At 40.4% G+C, this 15,663-nt stretch overlaps 1 protein-coding gene across 7 annotated transcripts in view; it reads right to left on the bottom strand.

The window, feature by feature from the left end:
- neb (nebulin) overlaps window positions 1-15,663 on the bottom strand; it is a 73,125-nt gene that overhangs the window by 4,599 nt on the left and 52,863 nt on the right. For 2 of the 7 annotated variants that reach the window (XM_085135927.1, XM_085135928.1), the window contains 21 exons: window positions 15,083-15,187; window positions 14,880-14,990; window positions 14,661-14,771; window positions 14,434-14,535; window positions 14,171-14,275; window positions 13,568-13,657; window positions 12,377-12,490; window positions 11,803-11,907; window positions 11,173-11,277; window positions 10,247-10,351; window positions 8,915-9,025; window positions 8,104-8,214; window positions 7,225-7,338; window positions 5,589-5,693; window positions 5,391-5,495; window positions 4,630-4,734; window positions 4,093-4,185; window positions 2,777-2,869; window positions 1,280-1,372; window positions 881-973; window positions 504-596 (listed from right to left, as the gene is read on the bottom strand). In XM_085135927.1, the coding sequence (XP_084992053.1) occupies window positions 504-596; window positions 881-973; window positions 1,280-1,372; window positions 2,777-2,869; window positions 4,093-4,185; window positions 4,630-4,734; window positions 5,391-5,495; window positions 5,589-5,693; window positions 7,225-7,338; window positions 8,104-8,214; window positions 8,915-9,025; window positions 10,247-10,351; window positions 11,173-11,277; window positions 11,803-11,907; window positions 12,377-12,490; window positions 13,568-13,657; window positions 14,171-14,275; window positions 14,434-14,535; window positions 14,661-14,771; window positions 14,880-14,990; window positions 15,083-15,187 (2,169 nt within the window). The remainder of the gene's footprint in view (window positions 1-503; window positions 597-880; window positions 974-1,279; window positions 1,373-2,776; window positions 2,870-4,092; window positions 4,186-4,629; window positions 4,735-5,390; window positions 5,496-5,588; window positions 5,694-7,224; window positions 7,339-8,103; window positions 8,215-8,914; window positions 9,026-10,246; window positions 10,352-11,172; window positions 11,278-11,802; window positions 11,908-12,376; window positions 12,491-13,567; window positions 13,658-14,170; window positions 14,276-14,433; window positions 14,536-14,660; window positions 14,772-14,879; window positions 14,991-15,082; window positions 15,188-15,663) is intronic. The other 5 variants (XM_085135930.1, XM_085135929.1, XM_085135931.1 and 2 more) reach the window with 4 other exon arrangements.

Here is a 15,663-nt window from a genome sequence, read left to right as displayed (position 1 = left end):
TTTGAGATTGATTAAACTCAGAGAGGTCATTTCTTTAGTTGGTGGCATTTTTTTTGGTATATTATTTTGGTATATATCAGTATATTCAAGCAGCGTCTGAGAAATTGGTCCTATAGAGTGATCCATCCTGGTAGCTCCTGCTGAGCAGCCAGGATCTCTGCTGTACGTGGAGACAAACATCCTTAATGCTTTAGCAGGAGATTTAGCTGTGAAGTGGAAATTAAGAGCAGCACACAGCAGCTTAATGTGAAGAAAGATGAGCTGCAGGTTAGAAGATAGTAGACTCACAGGCCAAAAAGATTTTATTCAGTTTAGGGGACTGATGATTAAAGTAATAAAGAGAAAAAGGCAAGGGTGTAAATTAGATGGATGGGCAGTCTGGGCCCTGGATGGAGCTTGATGAGATGAGCAAGAGATGATGAGGAAGGGGGAAGTGTATGATAGGCATTATTATAGGACTCTACTGTTCACAGTTAGGAGCAAACGTGGTTCGGTTCCACTACCGAGCTGATGTGCTTCTGGGTTTCTTTGACTCGCTTCACTTCAGGGAGATCCGGTATAGCTGTTCCTCGACCCAGAGAGTCCTTGTATTTTATCTGACCAAATAAAATTTGGGGATTCGTGCAGAGAAAGTACAAAAAAAAAGTAAGTAACAGATCAATAACAGAAGAACACGCAGACAAAAAGCCACAAAATCACAGCAGAGACAGAACATGAAATTAAACACACATCGTTCCCTAAAAAATAAAGAAGCAGGTTTATGTTAGACACACACAACAACTACTGGGAAGATCTACTGGAGGCTAAGGAGAATTGTTATGGCACTGTTTGAGGTGGAGGGATGCAAATCGGAGACTAGGGGTTCACTGCAGTGGAGTACCGTGCTAATATTTTGCTGATTGCGTTTAACTCTCTCCATTTCTGGCGTCTCTGATATTGATGTGCCTCCTCCCACGCCTTCTTTGTACTGATGCTTTGAATAAAACAGCACAAAAAAGTCAATTATTGTTGTAACACACTCAAAAGATGATTAGTTTTAAATTTAGGAGGGAAGGAAGGAATTTGAAAAAATTAAAAAAGACAGAAAAATTCCAAAGCGGAGTAATAAGGAAAGGGAGGGTATTTTTGTCTCGTAAAAGGAAATGACGTATGGAACATGGTTAGGATGTAGGAGGGGAAAACCAGCGCTAAATACAGGAAAGGTAAAGTTTCAGAGGGCGTTTGGGGGGAGTTATTATAAGGAAGTCATATTAGGGTCACTGCAGTCTTTTTCCTCTACCAGGCTGATATTCTTCTGGGTTTCTCGGACCCGCTTCACCTCAGGCAGATCTGGTATGGCTGTGCCTTGACCCACAGAGTCCTTGTACTGTATCTGCCCATTGCATAAGTTACACAGGTGCAAAATCAGACGGTGACAAACAAAAGCACAGTATGTACTGTAGACATTCATAAAAACAACACGAACACCTGAAATTAGAGGTTACTGATCATACTGATTTCCAGACATATTTATGTATATTTAAAGGGACTAATGTAAAAATATTAGGGGTGCAACAATACTCGTATCGATATTGAACCGTTCAATACAGTGCTTTCGGTTCGGTATGCATGTGTATCGAACAATACAACATTTATTTGATCAACTTTCCTTCTGACGGTGCTGTCTGTGTTGAGCGCTCAGTGGATCTGCGCTTGACAGTGCAGCCTAGGCGGAGTAGTCGAACGCAGATTCACTGAGCGCAGCGCAAGCTAGCAAGACAGAAGCTAAGCTCTCCTTGCAATATGGCAAATTGAACCTCCCCCACCCTCATTCAGATCTGGCGTTTGGAACTATTTTGGTTTTCATGTGACGTATGACCCTCAAGGTAAGCACGTCATGGACTAAAGTAAAACAGTATGTCGGATGTGCCACGCAATGCTCAATTACATTGGTGGGAACTAGTGCGTTAGGGCAGTTAGCTCGTTAACGTGTTGGCCGTCCAGCCCCAGGCACGGGGCGATCCGCGGTAGCTCGTTAACGGAGATTTGTCGTGTTGTGGCGTTAACGTCATTTCAACGAGATTAACTAGTGTCATTTAGACAGCCGTTAGCACATGAATCTCCTTATGGGGACCTGACATGTTTAATATGCTGCTGAGAATATAGCCCAGAAGAAGCGTATAGTATAGCTTTTATTTTGGAAAGAGACATTTCTCTGTAATAAACTCTCTTTTCCAAAGATGAGTGATTCCTCAATCAGATACATTTACCTTTTTTATTACTTTGTTGTTTCAGCAACATTAAATTTAAAAACTGCACGTTTGAGTTAAAATATATATTTATAATTTTAATAAATGACAAATTAAAAAGGCATGAACATTTTTTTTTGTATCGAAAAAATATCGAACCGAACCGTGAATTTCGTTATCGTTGCACCCCTAAAAAATATGCAGGTTGTTTTCAGCGTGAGTGATGTTTAGTTTAGTTTATTACTTCAGGGTTCACATGAAATTAACAATGAGTTATTATGCAAGCTCTAAAAGTCCCCTGTGGATGATAAACTGCGAATTATTTTACAGTGGAAACAAGAAAAAGTCCTCTAATGAGTTATAAAAAATGAAATATTAGCACGAGGACAGATATCTGTAAAAAGAAAGTTGAATGTAAACTCATTATTTGAAGAGATTAGATGTGATGGCAGGTCTGGTTTTATTCTTTGATGCTAGAGGAGGAGGAAATATGGAGGGAGGAGTGGCTGAGGAGTAATGAGGAAGGGCAGGGTCACTCTGTTGAGTACCGTGCTAACGTTGCGCTGGTTGCGTTTAACCCTCTCCATCTCAGGGGTCTCGGGCAAAGCTGTTCCTCCTCCTAAATCCTCTTTGTACTTAATCTTACACGGACGAGGAATGAAAGCATAAACGAGTGGTTAGCCTCACTGAGTGCTAATTTACTTATCTTGCACCTTTGGGAGCACACGTCAACAAAAGCACACAGAATGAGACAAACATCTATACAAACATTTAACAATGAACGCACACGTTTCAGGTGTTGACTTCAGAACTACTGAAAAGGTTACTGATCATATCGGTTTTCAGACGCAGGTGCATGTGGGTGATGCTTAGTTTAGTTTATCACTTCAAGGTTCAGATGAAATTAATTATGTGTTATTATGAGAGCCCTCACAGTCCCCTGTGGACAATACGATTCTAATTATTTCACAGTGGAAACACCATCTGTTTACACTATATCACCAAAAGTATGTGGATACACAAATAATGCAACCATGTTTTGTTGAGACTGCATTTTAAAAGCATGGACATTCATGTGTTTGCAGGGATTTGCTCGACATCAGCCACAAGACTCTTAATAAGTTCAAACGCTGAGCCTGCATGATGAGGTCTGAATTCTGTCAGGGTCCAAATATAAAAGGTTTTTTTCATGTACCCAAGTCTGTTAAGTCCTCTAAAACAGCGGTCTCCAACCTTTTTTGCGCCACGGACCGCTTTATGCCCGACAATATTTTCACGGACCGGCCTTTAAGGTGTCGCGGATAAATACAACAAAATAAAACTAGTACCGGTACCGAAAAAAAGAAGATTTATTCATAACACACGTGAAAAAAGACTCAGGAAAACCAAGTAAATGATAAAAACAATAACAAAATAACCCTGAAAACCAATAAAAACCCTGAAAACTATACATTTCAGACCTGAGCCTCAACTCTCGCGGCTCGGTACCAAACGACTCATGGACCGGTACTGGTCCGAGGCCCGGGGGTTGGGGATCGCAGCTCTAAAATGAACAAATGTGAACTAACAGTTCCAAACAAAGGCACAATAAAGTCTCCACATACTTTTGGTCATCTAGTTCTTAGCATCTAGGGATTTTTCTGGGCTCCAAAAAGATCCTTTAATAAATCTAAACAATTAAATAATTAGAATGAAAAACAGGTTTCTGCAAAAAACAAAAACAGTTGAATATATAATTATTATTTGAAGAGATTAGATGTGATGGCAGGTCTGGTTTTATTCTTTGATGCTAGAGGAAGAGGAAATATGGAGGGAGGAGTGGCTGAGGAGTAATGAGGTAGGGCAGGGTCACTCTGTTGAGTACCGTGCTAACGTTGCGCTGGTTGCGTTTAACCCTCTCCATCTCAGGGGTCTCGGGCAAAGCTGTTCCTCCTCCCAAATCCTCTTTGTACTTAATCTTACACGGACGAGGAATGAAAGCATAAACGAGTGGTTAGCCTCACTGAGCGCTAATTTACTTATCTTGCACCTTTGGGAGCACACGTCAACAAAAGCACACAGAATGAGACAAACATCTATACAAACATTTAAAAATAAAGCACACGCATTTTGCCTGATTACAACACTTTGAGCAAAGCGTTTCACACCACAACGTCTGCACTAAGAGTTTTAAGTAAAGGTTAAAGTATAGAACCAAGGGTTAAGAGTTAGTTGCACAAATTAAAAACTGCTTGTTTTGCAAAGTTAAAAAATAATAATAATTTGCTGTAAATAAAGAAGGGCTGCATATCAAGGTTTGTTAAAAAATGTGGAACGCCAAACCCAAAAAAATTAATTCAAAGAATTATGTAAAAAATGTGATATTAGAAAAAGTTAAGAAAAAATATTACGGAGTAGATACCAAGCTGAAATTCTTTGTATTCTCTTTAACACGCAGCATTTCAGGAGTGTCCTTTACAGTAGACACTTTGCCCTTTATGTTTTTAAGGTCAGTCTGGTATTGAAGCTACAAGGAGAAAAACAAAAGTGCAGTTAAGATGTTTCACAATGAAAAAGAGGTCAAGTCTTCACGTATATCCCTGATTAAGGGATACAGTGCACAAAACTTAACTGGAGTAGAACATTAAGACAGTACAAAACAGAGGCGCCTCCAGAATTTTTTCATAGGGGTGGCCATGTGGGGGCCACAACTAAAATAATGGGGTAGCACAGCAAAAACAGAATTTCCAGTTTTATTATGCAGTTGTGAAATATAGGTTATGGCAAAAAATATGGGAAGAAAGAATAATTATGTCTAGCTTAGGTCTCTGTGAAAACCAAATAATATTATGAAATCCATAATAATCTGTTTTAAACAAGATTAAATGAGTAAATATATGGTGTCTTCCTCTCTTTTGTGCCCATGTGTATTAGAATTATTACCAACATTGGACAATCTTGCCGGGTGGGGGCATTCGGTGGGGGGGCAGCAAATTTTGGAGTGTGGCTAGTGGCCCCCCCGTGGCCCCCCCTTGGCGGCGCCCCTGCAAACATATAAAGTACTGAAAATATAATTTTACAGCAGCTATAAAGACGCACATAGAGACACAAGATGCTGAAAGAACCTCAGTCAGGACGTGCTGACCTGTCAGGACGCGGCGTAACTCCTCGTGTGTTACTTACAGTGCTGAAGTTCTTCTGGTTCTCGCGGACTCGCTGCATCTCTGGAGTATCCAGGACTGGTACATAGTGAGACATGGTCTTCTCAGCCTCCTCTTTGTATTTTTTCTGTTTGGATGATAATACAATTTGTGAATGTTTTTATATATGCTAATGATTTATCCTGATGAGAGTGGTGGCTGGGTCAGTTCAGTAACTTACCTGGCTGACGATGTTCTTCATCTGCTGAGCGTGGATGATGTCAGGGGTATCGATGACAGTTGTGTAGCTGGCTCTGTCCATCTCAGCGGTCTGCTTGTACTTAGACTGGAAGAGAAAAACAGCCAGTCAGCACTGATCAGAAATGCAGCGGAAAATATTAACAGATATTCCTTTTAACACCAGACGTGTACTCATAGTTTCACCAAACTTTAGTTTTATTTATTGTACCATTCTAGCCCAGTTCTTGTCTTCTGAGTTTTTGACGCCTGTTTTTATGTTCGTGAATACAAATTGACCTGAGCTGTGATTTTGTATTTACTCAAGTTCTTACTTTGACTTTATTTGTGTTTACTTCCTTCACTGTTCCCTTGTATCTGTGTGCTGTCTCTATATGCAGCCCTCAAATGCGTCCTTCATTTCCCTGAATTTTAAGGACGTGGCGGTGCAGACTTCGTGGCCCAACATATCCCAGAATGCATAGCGCGGCGGTGGGTGTGGATAATTTTGCTGAAAAAAAACGGCGGATGAGGGGCGCCGGAAGAGTAAACTTTAAGTAAGTACTGAATATTATGTCACTTATTTATGTGCAAATGTTTAATAACGAAGAACATAAAAACATTACTGTTGGCCAAAGTTATGTGACATTAGTGACGTTTGTACTAACTTGGTTTTACAGCCTTTACTTTAAAATATACGCCGTTCAATAGCTGAGCTTAATCTTACAGAGAATGATCAAAGCTCATGTAGAAACAAACAAACAAATGAACAAAAGATTTTCTCCTTCATTTCTGTCAAACAAAGCTGTATGAAACGTTTCCAGCTGTTAGTATCATGGTTGCTAGGCAACCCTGGCAGCGCAACGGAGGCTAGACCGTCCCATTTCACAAGCCTCGCACTTCCAGCCTTAGCGGTCTTTAAGTACGCGGCCCTTGAGGATCGTTGAGGCTGCGTACTTTAAGGCTGCAGACCCTGAATTGGGATACAGCCTCTGTCTAGTTGAAACGTTCGACTTTTGTTACTCTTGGAATCTTTTCAGTCCACCTTGGTTGGGGTGGCTGTAGCTCAGGTGGTAGAGCAGGTCATCTACTGATCGGAAGGTTGGTGGTTCGATCCCTGGCTTCCCCAGTCTGCATGCCAAATATCCTTGGGCAAGATACTAACCCCAAATTGCTCTCCGATGCATCCATCGGAGTATGAATGTGTGTGTGAATGTTACTTAGAAAGCACTTAGGAAAAATGTGCTTGTGCGAATGGGTGTGAATGGGTGAATGTACAAGTTGTGTACAGCGCTTTGAGTGCTCAGAAAGAGTAGAAAAGCACTATATAAGAACCAGTCCATTTACCATTTACCTTAACCTGCAATCACTCTGATCGACACAGAATATGTTGTAAATATAGTTCCTTCTTTGTCTTCTTTTAATTTGGTTGTTACTATCTGATTACCTTAATCCTAAATCTCATTTTTCCCTGCTAATGATGAGATATAACATGTGTTCTGGAGCTAAAATAGTTCTTTTTTTTCTTTTACATAAATAATTAATTCATAATACCTTCATTTCATATCAGGGGCCTGCAGCTCACACTCTGGAAATCACTGCTCCAAGAAAGCGATGCAAAAAACATTTAAGATTCAGACCTGACTGAGGATCTCCGTGGCATTCCTGGCTCTCATAAAGTCTGGGGTGTCTGTAGCCAAAGCCAGCATTCCCTTGCCCTTGATCTCCTGCTCCAGAGACTTTTTGTACTCTCTCTGTAAACACCAAAAGTTACAAATTTTTACACATGATAATGTTACTCTAAAAAAAACACATTTTTCTACTCATTCATACTGAAGAGGGCTGCAAAACCAGAAATCATGAGGGGTCAGAGAATAGAGAAAGTTAGCAGAATAACAAGACTGAGTTGAAGCTTGACACAGAACTGGAAATAAAACAACAGCAGTAAGCAGTTAGAGACGTGACATAAAAGAGACTATTTCTACTTCTTCAGTTTGTTCATGAAGTCATTATACATCTATCTTGCAATCTACAAATCAACCTCAAATGCACTCAGAGTATATCTTTTCAAAAACAACACTACCGACAACAACGAAACAATTAAATCAAGAGATCTGCAAGCACCGGATCACTTATGAAAAAAGATAAAGTCATTAAAATTCTATAAAAATTCAACATTGCATGTTTGACTTGAAAAACAAGAGAAGAGAAGATATGCTTTGGGTACAACTGAGGTTGATTTTTGTAGGATTCATAATACACAAATAAATATGAGTACAAGTGAAAATCATGGCAAAATTAAATAGGGTGCAGATAAAGGTTAGGTTATGGTCACGAAACACAAAATACAATGATGGGAAATTAGTGACATAACGCAGGGACAAGAGGAAGAGTGAACCCAACAGTCTCACTTTTAGTGCAATGGTGAAGCTTAGTTAAGAGGGGATAGGATTCATGAAGAGCGAGATTGTTGGAAGTCATTCGTGATGTTGTTCGCATCACCTCTTGGTCAGTCGTACCTCACACAGGATTTGAGTGGCATTTCTTGCTCTCAAAAGCTCCGGAGTTTCCTCCAGTACAGTTAGACCTTTACCCTTCACCCCCTCCTCTAGATCCTTCCTGTACTCTTTCTACAGGACGGAAGAAGAACAGAGAGACTGCAGAGAAGGGCACACAGGCAGGCCAGGCCAAAGCACACAGACAGACAAACGATACAGTCGGCAAGTTCTGCTGCTTGCCTTTAAAAAGCTCAAAGTCACCAAGTCTTTCCAAGTTACGCAGAGACACATTCACTGCTTTTATGGATTATCATTACAATCAGTGATATTGTTACAGAGAAAACTGGAGACGTTGGTGATTTTGGCAGGATCCTAATAAAAAAACAAGTTGAAACACATTTAATCAGAAAGAGCAGAAACAAAACCATCATTAAAACAACAAGGAAATCAACAAGATGGGAATTCACATCAGCATTTCACCCTGTTGCTTCACACAAATGATTACATGCATGCAGTCTTGTCACATAAAGTTGGTGGTAAGCTACTACTTGGTGAAGGACTGTAAAATGAAGATCTATTCAATATTAGTTGAGTACTTTACTGCTAGGAAGACACATGATGGCCTGGAGGATGGGTAGGTCATTATTATTCTGTAGACAATCATGCAAAAATTAATAATAAACTAATAATACTGTAAAAGGCAAACTGGGAAGGGCTAAAAGAAAGTGGTGAAAAGAAAAAGAGACTGATTGTGATGTTGTCTTAGTACGATTATGAAGTTTGGGTGAGGTAAATAGGAGACACCATCAGATGTAAGTTGTCCTTTAGTTACCTCACTGGCTATTTTGGTGGCGTGTCTGACATGAATCATGGCAGGGGTGACCTCCAAGCCTGAGAGGTTCTTTCCCCTCATGTACTCCTCAAAGTCCTTCTTATAGTCTTTCTATTGGTCACAGAGATAACACAAGGGACAGACAGAGCTCAGATAACCACATGCAAGCAGTGCTGGTTCACAATGCAGCTCCCTTCATTCATGATAGCACCCATAACTGTATATCTGATGTCTGTAAATGTGTCTGAGTGCATGTGTGGAGGTGTAAGAGGTGTTTGTTGTGAAAAAGCAACTACACTAGGATATCGTATTGTAGTTAAAATCTATAATCCAGGCTCCAGGAAAGAGGCCAAACACATACTTTACTTTGACATCTTGACAGGAAAATAACCTGTCGTAGCATTAAGTGAACAATACAGAAGCTTCCGGGTGAGTTTCCTTTCAGCGCATTTTACACTGCCACAGTATTACAATAGGACGACTGTAAAGAGCTACTGATGTGAATTTTCTCCAATTTAAAACATTTTGCGGCTGTAAAATTACTGAATTGCAGTTTTGGTGTAATAAAGGCATTGTAAAATGTTTTCCATACTTTAGAATCATTCTGTAAGCATAACATAAACAATGGCTTTGCATCCAACTAGCAACAAGAGGCAACACAATACAGGTTAATATAGCACTTAAGGAGGCACTAAAGACTTTAAGAGAGGTCTGCAATGGGAAAACGTACTGCATCTGTGCGTACTTCATTGGCAGAGGTTAACAGGATGTCATGGTCCTGGGCCATGTTGGCCCAGTATTCTTGGTTTTCGTGTGTTTTGTATTTTGTTCTTTATTTATGCCGTGGTTCCTAGGTTCTGTTAAGATGTTCCTTATTTGATTACCCTCTGTATCTGTGAGCCCTCGTTTCCCCTCCTTGTGTTTTATTCCATGTTTTCCCCAGCCCGTTATATCCGTGCTCTCTCTCCTCCTGTCTGAACCTCTGTGTACTTCCTGTTTTACTTTGACAGTCTCCCGTCAGTGTTGCGTTTACTCCTGCCCTGTTTTGTTATGATTATCAGCGTCACCTGTGTTCCCCGTGTGCTCCCACTTCCCTCATTAACCCTCTGTGTATTTATGTCTGCGTCTCCCTCAGTTCTGTGTCGCATTCTCCCTCATTCATGGCTGTGTGTTTCTCCGTGCAATATGTTATAGTTTCCAGTTTAGTTTGTATGGTTTTTCTGTCCAGCAATAAAGCTGTGTTTTGAGTTCCATCCTGCCTCCGTGAGCTTGCGTTTGGGTTCTCATCCTGCCTGCACACAGCCGCAACCATGACACAGAAGGCTTATTTACCTGACTCTGCATGTGCTGAGCCTCCTTAGCAGTCACATATGTGGGTGTCTCAAAGTCCAGCATAGGTTTGCCCTTCTCCTTCTCATACTTCTCCTTGTATTTCACCTGCAACGACCCACACAAACATACTCAACTGTCTGCAAAGGAAAGAAACGCTGTGGGGATATCACAGGGTTTCCATTCATTTCTGTACGCTGGGAAAATCAAACAGAAAAGCTGTAAGGTGTATCCATCCAGTAAGATTCAAGACAAGTTAAATTACTGTAATTAATGTAAATGAGAACAGAAAAGAAAAGCTTGCACGGCTCTTCACTGCGACTGATTACGCAATCAAGGTATTTAACAGTGACTTGATATAAGAAATGACTCCCTGGAAAGAAAACTATAATACCAAATATAAAGTGCTATATCATAAACAATTACAAAATGAGTATTTTTTGTTTTTATTTTATATTTTATTTTTTTAAAATATAAATTTTAACAGCATTTTTTTAACTAACACAATTACAGTTGTGTGGGCAAAATCTCTTCTACGGTACAGCAAAGAAACGATTGAACAAACATTTTTTGTTAAATGCCTTCCTGAAACTGAATGGTTAATAAATAAATATCCAATTCTACATCTGCCTCTTTGTTCGGCCCATTAAAATTGTTACAGTATAATAAACATAGAAAGTATTATCAATTCAGTTCAATTCAATTTTATTTATATAGCGCCAAATCACAGCAACAGTCGCCTCAAGGCGCTTTATATTGTAAGGTAGACCCTAAAAATATACATACAGAGAAAAAACCAACAATCAACCTGTGAGCAAGCACTTTGGCGACAGTGGGAAGGAAAACTGTCTGACACAGTTGAAACCCACAATAGTGTTTTTTTTACTGTGTCGAGTGCTCGTTGCCCCACGGGAGTATGAACCACTTACGTTACTTTGAAGTTCAGAAGCCTCCTTGTGATGGAGCTGTTCGGGTGTGTCGGGAATCATGTGGTAGTGACCCTTACTCTCCTCAAATTTCTTCTTGTAGCAGTACTATGGGGGATTCCCAGTAAAGTAAGGCAGCTCAGTACAGCGAATCATTACTTAGCAGAAAATCCTCATATTTTATGATGGAAAGAAACATAATAGCATTTAAACATAAGGGTTTTTAAAGTTATGTTAAAATAATCGTAAATCTACAAAAGCCAGGAAGAGGAAGTCGGTGTTAAGTGAACATTAATAAAAGACTAGTTTTGTTTGAACTACGAGGGGAAAAAAGTAACTGAAAAGGTTAAGAAGTAGAGGTTATAGAGGGTGATAGTATTCGGGGTCAAAGGTCAAAAGTGAGATGGGTAAAGATCACTACCAGATGAGGTCAGAGAATGATGGATTTTATGATGGAGCTTAGTGCATAAATCCATGAGATGGTCAGCAGTTTGCTACATTTTGCCGATTGTTACTGTGAGGTGATGGAAACAGAGTTCAGCACACTGTGCAACGAAACCAAACTCGCTCGCTGCAGCTTCCTGTTTGGGAATGTGAGAGGGTTAAAGGTTAATAGTCACACGGGTAGCTTACATCGCTGGACAGCTTGCTGGTGCTCGTGATGTGCTTCATGGACAGGGACTCGGCCATGTCGGTCACAGGTTTGTGGATCTTCTTCAGGTCACCCTTGTACTTCACCTGTGTGTTATATTGACAGCAGTCACATTAATTAGACACTATGGTAATATATAATGGGCGATATTTGTTTGAAATGGTGAATTTCATAGAAATGTAAAGAATTACTAGGATACATTTAGTTTGTCTCTGTTCTAGTAACTTCAATTCAATTCAATTCAATTTTATTTATATAGCGCCAAATCACAGCAAAAGTCGCCTCAAGGCGCTTCATAGATACAGAGAAAAACCCAACAATCATATGACCCCCTATGAGCAGCACTTTGGCGACAGTGGGAAGGAAAAACTCCCTTTTAACAGGAAGAAACCTCCGGCAACACCAGGATGCCAAAATCAGATGTTGCTTTACTCCCGTAGATAAACCAATGAGACAAACTATACAAAAGTATAACAACTGTGGAAAAAAATTTATGATTTTTTTGGCCTATGATGAAAACGGTGTGAAGTGATGATAAGATACGAGAGCACCCACCTCACTGGCCAGCACATTGGCTTCCTTGAGAGTCTTGTAAATCTTACTTTCCTTCAGGTCATATTGAGGTTTCTTTCCTTTCATCTCCTTATCAAACTTCTCCTTGTACTTCACCTGTTCATTAGCGTAGGACATGTGTACAAGTTAGTTTATGTATTGACTGAGAGGAAACCAACATCAGCCGACGTCTCCATCATAGTAAAAAACAACTGAAGGACAACAGTTTTTGGATTTGATTAGTGACTCAGATTCCTCGCAGATAGTTTTATAAAAGCTTTGCACAGGCTCTGCGCCACATTTTTAAGTATTTAATTTGTTTTTTCTTTCATAAATATGTAGAGCAGTAATGAAAAGCATGATCTATGGTGTAATAGATTGGTTGCAAATGTAAAACTGATTCTGATGCATTTATTAACTTTAAAGTTGATCAAGCTGATCAGACAAGATGCTTTGTACTGTAAACATATGCAAAAAAAGCATCCTGTAATTCACATAAACACAAACATGAACTTCATATATAATTAAATATATATGGAAAAGCTAAGGCGGTGTGGTCGTGGACGCAGGTCAGGTGTGGTTTGGCTCCACAGGTCAAACCACTTTAGAGTGACGGCAGAACACGGGAACACGTTTGAAAAGGTGCGCTATAAAAACATGTATATATCTAACTTTTCACTACTGTAACTGTATTCCAAACTTTTAGGAGGGCCTACACCACCCCTTAGGATTGCGATGAAAATGGAGCACAGCACGGTGAACTACTGGACATACACATGTTTTTAAGAACAATTCAAGTTCATTTTTAGAAAAGCCTTTTGTCACATTCAGAAACAAACAGACTTAAAGGGAAATAGTGAAAAGACAGTTTAAATAAACACATAGTATTAGCGCCAGGCAGCTAATGCAGTAACGCTGTTCTCTATGCTTAGCAATGAGGCACATCTTGTTATGGAAATATGAAAAAAAGCAGAGGGTGGACACTGCAAAGAAAAGAAAGAGCAAATCAAATGGGAACTTTGTAAGATTTGATTTGTGAATCAATATTTTCTCAAAAGTTCCAGATGTTTATCTTAAAGGCTCAGTGAACCCTGTATTCAGCCAGTCTGTGGGTCAGCAGGGAGGGGGACAGAGAGACAGAGAGGACAGACAAGCAGCAGCAGTCCGTCAGTTTTAGGGCATAAACCTCCTTACATCACTAGTCACCGCACTCATTTTCTTAATGTGGCGCATCAGGGGGGTATCATAGGAAGCTGCTCCATGGAGGGAGGGCTTATCCTCCACCTACAAAGCGCAGTGAGATGGAGGGATGAGAACACACAGACTAGGATGTTATGGAAGTAGACAGAAGAGGAAAGAGATTAAGGTTGAGAAGAAGAGTTATAGCACAGAAGGATGGAGGAAGAGGAGGACAGGTATAAGGATGGTGGTGGGACATGTACAATGGTATGGTTAAACATCTATATCTACTTTCATGGAGTAACATGGATTATAATGCAGGATGGCAGAGGAAGCGCAGTGGAAGAGCTGCTAGTTGTGTCATTAGGCCAACACGACTGCTGCTAAGCATCTACCACAGCACTACTAGTCTGCTAATATTAGCTCGTGGAAGCTGATCTGACAGTTAAAATCCAGGCAGCTCATCTTCCCAACTGGCTGCCACCTAAATAAATAAATGAATGAATAAATTAATAAACAAGGGAAGCCTTTTCTATGAGATGACAATCGTAGCGACCCAGTGGCAAAGGAACCCGACCAGGGCTGGATGAGGCAGGTGAGTAAATTCATTTAGTGTACCTGGCTTGTCAGCTTGGACACCTCAGTTGCCAAAGCGATATCTGGGCGGTGGGCTAGAGAGCCTCCACGGCTGGCCTCTTCACGGGCTTTCTCACGGTAGCCAATCTGATGGACACAAGACCCGACAAGAGTCAGGTGATCATGTAGAAACTACAGTACTGTAGGGATGCTCCTTTTTTCTCTTCTTTTGTCTTGAGTTGAGCCTTTAAACACATTTACGTGTACTGAGCTGGTGAGTCAGTATCAGTGTGCTTCATGGTTACCTGACTGATGAGTTTAGCAGCCTGCGTAGCCTTCTTTATGTCAGGACGGTCGACTACAGTAGTGTAGTGCAGGCTGGCTTTGGCATCTTTCTTGTAGGCCACCTGTCCAGTTGGACAAAATTGGAGATGCAATATAGTAAACCTGACTTCCACATCCACAGACAACTATGAAAACCCCCAAGTCCAACTACCCCAACTGTTTTAGCCCATTTGTGGAAATGACTCACATTGCTCTGATTTTTGGCCACGTCCATGGCATGCTGCACATCAGGCGGCACAATCATGTGGTTATATATGGACTTGCCCTTTTCCTTCTCAAACTTTTCTTTGTACAATTTCTAAAAAGAGAGAACAGCACATCAAGCCCAGCTGCAAACAAACAGTCCAGGGTTACACGCTGGCTGAGCTCATTTTGTAAAACGCATGTAATAGTAAGACAGTCATACCCCGCTGACAAGTTTGTTGACTGTCCTGCTGTGGGCGGTATCACGAGTGTCGGACAGGGTGGTGAATGAGCCGGACTGCATTTCCTTCTTACTGGCCTCCTTGTATTTGCTCTGATGAACAATAAAAACAGTTAAAAACTCATACGTTTTACCTAAGGGTATACTATATATACCCTATAGTACAGTTCATTTTTTGTTCTTACCTCTGAGGCCAGAACACGCACAGCCTTGGCATGGAGAATCTGAGGAGTGTCCATGACAGGCATGTAGTGTCCCTTTTCCTTCTCATACTTCTGTTTATATTTCACCTGGGATGGGCAAATGAAAAAAGAAGCAGTTTAGGACATTAAACATCACATTCTTCATAGAATAGAATAGAATAGAATAATCCTTTAATTGTCCCACAAGGGGAAATTTGGTTGTAACAGCAGCCAAAAAGACAAATATACAAACAAAAAGTACACAGGACACAGAACAGAAACATACACAATTTTTCTTACATATTTACATTAAGGACAACGGTTACTATAAACAGAGAGAACTGTACAGTTATTAAATTAAATAAAAATAATTACAGGTAAGAGGCAAACCAGGTTGTAGTGCGAATTGGTTAATTAACTAACTTATTGCAGTTACAGCATTGATGTAAACATCTATGTTTGTTGGGAGCAGTTCTGATTGTACAGTCTGACAGCTGCAGGGAGGAAGGACCTGCAGAAACGCTCCTTCATGCATCTAGGATGCAGCAGTCTGTCACTGAAGCAGCTCCTCAGTTCAGCAACAT

This window comes from Neolamprologus multifasciatus, chromosome 16 (genome assembly GCF_963576455.1).
Source record: "Neolamprologus multifasciatus chromosome 16, fNeoMul1.2, whole genome shotgun sequence".
In the NCBI taxonomy this organism is placed as follows: domain Eukaryota; kingdom Metazoa; phylum Chordata; class Actinopteri; order Cichliformes; family Cichlidae; genus Neolamprologus; species Neolamprologus multifasciatus.
This window is presented reverse-complemented; position numbering and strand designations above follow the sequence as displayed.